We start from the raw sequence: 9,373 nt of genomic DNA on the forward strand, positions 1-9,373 counted from the left end.
TATTATAGTTTTATATTTCTTAATGTTTTATTACTATTGCTAATGCTTTGAGTTTAAAACAATATGTCCTACTGAATTTTTTCTGAAATCTTTGAGTTAAATATGGTAAACAAGAGACTGCTGAGGAGAAGTGAGCTGCATTACCTATGAGCTACTTTACATTGCTTAGGTTGCTTGATCTTTTTATGCCTCTGATTCTTCTTGTAAAATATTAATTATAATAGCATACATTTGGTGAAGAATTCATACTACATATACAGATATACTACATATACAGGACATATATACTACATATACAGGACATACTACAGATAAAAACATTAATACGGTGTATTTTTGTTGTTGTTAGGTGCAGTCAAATCAAGTACCACTCCTACACACCATATAACCAACACATCAAAACTCGACCCAATCCTTGCACCAAGGTGGTTTATAAGGCACGATAAATGTTTAAAGCTATCATCAAATATTAATGATAGTTTCAACTAATGATACTTCTTCATTCTTTTCAGCAGCTCTATCATGTTGTATTTGCTACCATCATGTTGAGTCTTTTGGCCAATGGTTAATAGCTCACATAAGTAAAATTTACTAAACTTAGTCAGGAAACTTTCAGGAAAGTCATCTAGATTCAGTAAGGAATGTGTAATTAAAGATGTCATTGCTAATGTCAGATTTCGGTTAACTGAGAGAATGATGTTGTTGTTGTTAAATGCTGTTAAGTCATAGATGACTCATAGCAACCCTGTGAACGAAAGACCTGAACAATTGTATAACTTTAATCATTTCTCCAAGTTCATAGAGTTTCCAGAGGCAAGCTATTTCAAAAGTGGATGCCACTCCTGCTTCCAAGTCTGTTTTAACTGGGGAGCTCCACCAAAAACTGTCCTCCATGGGTAACCATTATCACATTTGACATATCAGTCTCACAGTGTTTAGCATCATAGCAACCACGAGTTACCTCTGTACAGCAAATGGACAGACCAGTGCTATACCACTTAGAAGAAAGTTTGACCACAAACAATTAGTACTAGGCCTGAGGGCCTCAACCTCAGCTTAAAAATCACCCGCCTTTAGCTTGGTAGCATCACTTTCTGTCCACTAGGCCAGCAGAATTTACCTCTCTTTTATTGAGGATGCAAAGATATTTGAATGTGTGGACCATAATAACCTATATTTAATGTTGCAAAGAATGTGATTTAAAAAAAAAAAAAGAATGTGAATTTCAGCATATTTAATTGTTCTATGAGAAAATTTGTAGATAGACCAAGAAGCAATAGTTTGAACAATAGTTTAAAACCAAGAAGGTTATATATCAAAGGTATATCATTTCACTATACTTTTTCCATGTGTATGTAATGCAAACAACCCAACATTCTGAACTACATGATGAAAGAAATAGTATGAAGTTTGAAGGAAGACTTATCAACCAGATATATGAAGATGTAGCAGCCTTGTTTATTGTAAACTATGACTTGAAGCACTTAGATGTAGCAGCCTTGTTTATTGTAAACTATGACTTGAAGCACTTAGATGTAGCAGCCTTGTTTATTGTAAACTATGACTTGAAGCACTTAGATGATCAGAAACTGAAACCTTCAGTACGGATTGTACCTCAGTATAAAGAAAGCAAGGATCTTCAGAACTGAACCAATAAGCAACATCAAGGTAAACTATAGTTGAAATTGTCAATGATTTTGTTTTACTTATATTCATAATCAACCTACATGAAAATATTAGCCAAGAAATCAAATATATCGCATCAGACAAATTCACTACAAGTTGCCTCTTTAATGGCTAAAGAACCAGTGTTTTGCATTGATACAAGAAATAGGCCTAAACCAAGACAAGGTTTTTTTATATCACCTCATATATATGTGAAAGTTTGCTTATAAATAAAGAATACCAAAGAATAATGGATATATTTAAGTTGAAGTATTGAAAAAAATTATTAAAAATATCATAGATTATCAAAAGAGCTAAGAACTAAGGACTATTTCTTAGAAGAAATACAGTCAGAATGTTCCTTTGAAGTTAGAATGGTGACACTGATTTCATAGATCTTCAACATGTTATCAGGAAGTCTAAGTCTTTGGAAAATGAGAGTAGGCTTTATAAAATAGAAAACCATCCTCAGCCCTCTGAACCTCTCTTCCCCCCTTGGATACTCAATACTCAATCACTTTCTACAATAACGGTCTTATACAGTATTTGTCCTTATGGGACTGAGTTACTTCACTCAATTATAAGACTCTCACATACTTTGGGCATGCTTCCAAGAGTGACCAGGCTATGGAGAAGGATGTCATGCTTAGAAGGGTAAAGGGTCAGTATAGGAGATGAAGACTTTGGATGAAAAGAATTGACATAGTGACTTTGGGAAAATGGAGGCAAGTGTGTCAGAGACAGTGAGATTGGCCCAGATAAGGCAGAGTTCAGAGCTATTGTTTATAGAGTATTTTTGTTGTTGTTTTGTTTTGTTTATAGAGTTTTTATGAGTTGTAGTCTACTCAACAGAACATAAAAACAACATTAATATACAAAAAATATCCTAGTTTTAATATAGACTAGTTGATGTATTTAAGTCCTTTTTATTGCTATTTATTTTGTTTTATTTTCACAGGTATTAATATTTATTGTGAGCCTGGAAAAAGAGAGTTTAATATGAGTTAATGAGAGTTTAATATGAGAGTTTATATTTTTGCATTCGGGAATTTCAGAATATTGTATTTAAAATATATTATTTAAAAAGTCAACATATGAAAACCAAAACTGAATACCAACACATGATAATGAACTTGAAGTCATTTGTGTGAGTTGTTCCATTTTTGCATGCCAGTCCAGAGGATAAAAGTGACTTCCAACTTTTGAAATAATGTTGCCTAAAGATGGCATTCACAAGAGATAAAGATCATGGAAATTCCACTACATTGATAGAATTCATCCTGTTTGGCTTTTCTGATGTTCCTGACCTCCAAGGATTTCTTTTTGGGCTGTTTCTGATAATCTACATGATCATTCTGATTGGAAATAGTCTCATTATCATAATAACGAAGGTTGATTCTTCCCTCCAGACTCCCATGTATTTTTTCCTGAGTAACTTTTCTATCTTGGAAATATGTTATGTGACAGTCACTATCCCCAGATTGCTAGCCGACCTCTGTAGACAAAATAGAAGTATTTCCTTTCTGGCCTGTGCGACTCAAATGTATTTCTTTCTGGCCTTGGGGGCCACTGAGTGCTTCGTTCTGACTGCCATGTCTTATGACAGGTATGTAGCCATCTGTAAACCCTTACTCTATCCTCTCCTCATGAACTCCCGGCTGTGCGTACAACTGGCAACTGGCTGTTGGATCAGTGGAGCTACTATACATATAGGTTTCACCTATCTGGTCTTCTCGCTACCCTTCTGTGGACCTCACCAGCTGGATCATTTTTTCTGTGATGTCCCTCCAGTGCTTAAGTTAGCCTGTGGAAACACTTTGATGATTGAGATGTTGGTTTTTGTGCTGGCTTTTCTAGTTGTCACTTTTCCTTTTGTGTTGATACTTGGATCTTACATCAAAATAATCGCGACTGTCCTTCAACTGCCATCAGCAAAAGGGAGAGACAAGGCTTTCCTCACTTGTTCTTCACACTTAATGGTGGTGCTTTTGTTCTTTGGATCAGGCACCATTACCTACATGAGACCAAAGTCCACTCATTCAGTGGGAATGGACAGACTGCTTTCTCTTTTTTACACTACTATGACGCCAATTTTTAACCCCCTGATATACTGCCTGAGAAACAAAGACGTGACGGTGGCTCTGAGTAAATTTCTATCAAAATCACTAACTCTGTAATTCAGAACACATCTAACTCTTACCTTGTAATGATATTAATGTATTAATATTGGATATAGCTCTAATATTTTAAGAAATCTAGTATTGTAAATTAATGACTTAATATATTTATCTTGTTGTTGTTAGATGTCCAAACTGTGTGAGACTCTTAATTAAAAACCTGTTTCCTGGTCCCTTTGCTACAGTTTTCAATTAGACGTAGCCTATATTAATATGTATTATTAATATTTAAATTATATTGTTGTTAATAGCCTTCAAGCGGAGCATAACTCATACCAACCCTATGAACAAAAGACATGAAACCCCTCTACAAGTACTGACATTTATCGAAGTTCATAGAGTTTCTGGAGTCATGATATTTACGAAGTGGATGCCACTCTTGCTTCCAGTAAACTATATTACAAATATATATTCTTGGTTTTAGATGCCTGTAGTCACCTACAACACATAGGCACACTATGAACATCTTGTTCTATCCTGCACCGTGTTCATGCAGTGAACTTTGGTAGGCTGTAAACCACACAGGCTAAAATGACCCGTCTTTCTCCTCCTGAACCATTAGTGAATTCGAACAACTCTCCTGAACCACTGGTGAATTTAAATTTGAACAACTGAGGAGATTCAACCTTTAAGCCATCAGCACAAAGCCCTAAGGTTGTCAACCAAGACTCACAGGCCCCTATGACCAATGTTTCTGAGCCTTCTCATGTCCTCCACCACCCTCTTCATCTCAGATATACGTAAGCCTGCTGTTATAGTTCCGCCAATCCATCTTGTTGAAGGTCTTCCTCTTTCCTTCCCTGAAACCCTGCACCTTTCCAGAAATGATATTTTTCTTTTCTAAAGAATGGTCTTTCCTTACAACAGGCCCAAAATATGTGAGACCAAATTTCATCATTCTTGCCTCTAATGAGCACCCTCGTTTCACTTTCTCCAAGATACATTTGTGTTTGTTCTAGTAACAGTACATGGGATATCCAGTACTCTTCTCCAAAACCACAACTCAAAGATATTGATTCTTCTTAGTCATTGTCCAACTTTCAGATACATAGTGAGTAATTGTGAAAGGCCACAATTTGAATCAAGTGCACCTTAGTCTTTAAACTAACATTGTTTCTCTTATAGCATTTGGAGAGATCATTTAAAGATTTTTCCCAATGCAACACTTAGACTTTTCAAGGGTACCAAACAATGGCAACTGTTAAATAATTAACTGCTTAAGCTATTAACATAAAGCATTTTTTTAATGCTGAGGGTATTATGTATCCAAGCAAGATGAAACGATTGAAAACTTCAGTCTTTCTCCATCCGCTATGATGTTGCCTATTGACTCAAGGAGAAAGATTATTTCTTTGATGTTGAGACGTAATTTATAATGAAGGCTGTAGTTGTTGGTCTTCTGCAGCAAATGTCTTGAGTCTTTCTCACTTTCAGCAAGCAAGGTTGTGTCTGCAGACTGTTGACGAGTCTTCCTCCAATTTTGATGCCACATTCTTCTTATAAATTCCAGCTTCTTGAATGATTTGCTAAGTTTACAGATTGAATGACTAGGAGGGAGACTACAACCCTGATGCACAGATGTCCTTATTTTAAACCATATCATGTTCCTTTGCTCGATTTGGACAACAGCCTATTGATCTACACATAGGTTTTGCAAAAGCACAATTATATGTTCTGGGTTAGGGTTAAGGTTAGGATTAGGGTGATAGTAACAATGGTATTCCTGGTGTCATGGCCTCTTCTAAAGCCAGCTGCAATTTCTGGCAGTTCTCTGTCAATGGACTGTTCTAATAATTTTTGGATAATCTTCAGCAATTTTTTTGCTTGCCTGTGATATTAATAATACTGTTGTATAATTTCCACATTCTATTGGGTCACTTGTTTTGAGAATTGATATAAACGTGAGTCCCTTCCACTCAATTGGCCACATAGCTAGAAAGAGTAAATTTGAATGTGAAAAAATTAACATGTTGATTCTTGCTGTGTGCTATTGAATCAGAACCCAAAATTAATCCTCTAGAAGATTCTTAGAGGTTGTAAATTGTATGGAAGAGATTGTCTATATTTCTCTCTTAAAGCAGTAGATGGATTCAAATTACTTGCCTTGTGTTGGCACTAGGTCAGGAAAGCTCCCTAAAAATGCATATAGAGACATATATGTGTGTATGTATACATACACACACAAACACATCTATGTATATAATTGGGTTGCTATGATTTAGAGTCTACTGGATGGTACCTATTAACAGCTTAATGGTACAACAATCAAGCAACAGTATTATTTTCTGTAAATAGGCAAGTACATTAATGAAAGTCTTAGTGGTGTTGTAATGTACCTTCAAGTAGGAAATAACTCATTTGTGAGTTTCTGGGGAGTTTTTCGAGCCAATAAATTACATGGGGAGATATTGCCTATCTTTCTCCCTTTTAGCAACTGGCAAATTCAACTCACACTCATTTGGGTCCCTAATAAAATGTCTTATAATCTAACAATCACCAAACATATGTTTGACTAGCTTAATTTTATTAAAGGTGTAAAGACAATTGAATGATAAACAAAAAGCTTTTAAATTAGAATGCTGAAAGAATTCATTTAAGTTGAAAACAAATCTAAGAACTTGAGCTCATATTTTGCACCAAAAACATTCTCTTAAAATGTCCACATGCAAGACCTAAACTTTTAAAATGTCAGAAAAACACTGATTACAGTTGACAACATTATAGTTTTACGTGAATCCACAATTTACATCCATAGAAGTAGCAGTCACAAAAGTAAGTGACCATTGGACAAATTTCCTATAATGGACTGGTTTTAACTAGCAAAGAAGCAAAGTTACCACTTTTAGAATGAAGCTGTGCCTGACTCAGCAATTGTATTTTCAATCATCTCATATGTTTGAAAAAACTGGAAATGAAGAAAGGAGAAATGATACATTTCAATTATGATTCCAGTAAACAATAATCAATATAGCTTGGACTTCTGGAAGAATAAATTAAGTTCATCTAAGAAGTACACTCAGAAATGTGTGTGCTGTATGGATGTTCAATTGGACATGGACATCAGATTTTTTCTATTATTGCATTAGGTGGTTTGGGAATCATCGTATTGTTCCCATAGATGTCACTTTTTTATGTGTCAAATAATAAAATTGTTCAATGATATTTTTCTTGTCTGATAATGCTGGTTTCCTTTGCTCATGACACAAGATTCATATTGTTTTTGTGTTCCTCAGCGAGTGAGATTTGCATTATCCCACCATACTCCCTTCAGCCCCTCAGGGAAGCCTATGCTGTTGGACCGACGCTTTCAATTCCTGATACCTGTTCTATGAGGCTGTCAGGCAGGCAGGTGTTTATGGTGACACAATTAGTCAGAGCAATAGATGTGTGGCCTTTGAGTTCTTTAAGACTGCTTGGCTCTGTTAGGAGTACATCCAAATTAAAAAAAAAAAATCTCCCAAACAAATCAAACCTAAAAAAACCACCAAACCTCAAACTCATTGCCATTGAGTCAGCATTGACTCATAGCATAATATCAACAAAATTTTTAGAGAGGCTGTGAGTCTCACAGGAGATGGTCTTTCTTTCTCCTGTGTAGCTGTTAATGGACCAGAACTACCAGACAGGGGTCACTTTGGGGCTAGTGGTACAAAAACATTGAGTACCAGCATCAGGATTCAAATTTTGTATGAGTACGCTGTTCTTTAAGGTCTAGAATAATGCACTAAACATGGTGGAAAACACTTAGAAAATTTAGAGATCACTTTTTACTGTTACATGCCATGCGTTAGGTAGACAAATATGGTCACTGCACAAATTATGCCAAATAGTGTTTTAAGTAATAATAAGTGGCTGTGAACAAATTTCCAGTAAATTAAGCAAAGAAAGAAACAGACATTAGTTCATCTATAAATTGACCTGCACGTTTGAAACTCTTGTTAGTCAAACAACAACAATTTCTCTTCCCCCCTCCTCCCATATCTAACTGTATTCCTTTTTTATTTCATCCAATATAATTAACTTTCTGTTTCCATATGCAGGCTTTGTATTACTTCCTGACTTCTTAGTGTAATAAAAATTGTTTTAAATATAACTGCTAAAGCAATATATTGCCCATACAATATATTGCCCAAGGATCACAGGAATAATATTATTATGCCAAGCAGTATATCAGCCAAGATAAATCTGAGGTTAATAGTAATGGTCTTTGTTCCGTGACCTCCTTTGAACCCAGCTATAATCTCTGACAATTCTCAACTGATGAGAGTTAATTTATTGCAGTGTCTTGGAACTGACTTATATCTGACCCTCTAGAGGATTTGGTCTGTAAATGGCATAGAAATAGGTAGTCCACCTGTCTCATATGAAATAGATAGTGGATTTGAACCACCTGCTTTTGGGTCAGCAACACAATTTTACTCTAGGTCACCAGAGATCCCTACATGAATGATTGTTGCAATTTTTAAATATGTCAAACATCATTTTACTTTATTGTAACCTGAATTATATTTTCCAGAAACTCTATAAACAGTGCTCAGGTCTTCCATTCATAGGGTCACTATGAGTCGTCTATGACTAGATGGCACTTCACTTCAATAACATAGAAAACATAGAGAGAGCTACATTGCACTAGTGGACAGAGAGTTATGCTACCAAGCCCAAGGTGAGTGATTTTTAGCTGTAGCCTTCAGGCCTGGTTTAAATTGTTTTTGTCAAACATTCTTGTAGGTGGTATAGCACTGGTCGGTCCATTTGCTGTACAGAGGTAACTCGTGGTTGCTGTGATGCTAAACACTGTGACACTGATGTGTCAAATGTGATAATGGTTACCCATGGTGGGCAGGGTTTGGTGGAGCTTCCTGATTAAAACAAGCTTAGAGGCAGGAGTGGGATTCACTTCTGAAATGGCTAGCCTCTGGAAACTCTATGAACAGTGCTCAGGTCTTTTGTTCACAGGGCTGCTATGAGTAGTCTACGACTCAACAGCACTTAACAACAACAACAACAACATCCCATTTAATGTAGTGTCACTGTGACTGCAACAATGAGCTCACATATGTCAGAGATGATGAGGATGGCGCATGAGGGACAGGAGTCAAGTTAATTGTTCACAGAGTTGCTTTGTGTATGAATCTTACTCAACAAGATAACATATAACAGTCATGACATTCTGTTGACTTTTTTTTAAAATAGGGACAAATACAGAAACTTTTCAGTCACTAAGTGTAGTCGCTATCTTCCACATTTCTTGGTAGACTCAAGGAAGCATGTCTCAGGCTGCATCTATTTGTTGAAATATCTCAATCCCGTCAGTCTCTGTGGTCTTATTTTTGGCCTCTTCTTTCTGTACAGGCTAAACTCCTTCACATTCTTGATCATATATATTACTTCCTGAAATGATTGTTTTTCAGGTGTTGGGTTTGGTTTTGGGTTGGGTATTTTGCTGGTTTTTGTTCTTGTGGTTGTTGTGTTGTTGTTGTTTTTCTTCCCTCTATAAAGCTAATCTGATGATAGAAGGACAGTTGATGCCT

The 9,373-nt window shown here is 36.0% G+C and overlaps 1 protein-coding gene across 1 annotated transcript; it reads left to right on the top strand.

The window, feature by feature from the left end:
* Positions 1-2,888: 2,888 nt before the first annotated feature.
* Positions 2,889-9,373, top strand: LOC102874030 (olfactory receptor 10AG1-like; the record flags this gene model as incomplete). The annotated part of the gene is made up of 2 exons (XM_006902299.1): positions 2,889-3,810; positions 9,360-9,373. Coding segments are annotated over exons 1-2 (936 nt in total), but the record flags the coding sequence as incomplete, so codon positions are not given.

Source organism: Elephantulus edwardii, unplaced genomic scaffold (genome assembly GCF_000299155.1).
Source record: "Elephantulus edwardii isolate Elephantulus edwardi_28Jun2011 unplaced genomic scaffold, EleEdw1.0 scaffold00389, whole genome shotgun sequence".
Taxonomy (NCBI): domain Eukaryota; kingdom Metazoa; phylum Chordata; class Mammalia; order Macroscelidea; family Macroscelididae; genus Elephantulus; species Elephantulus edwardii.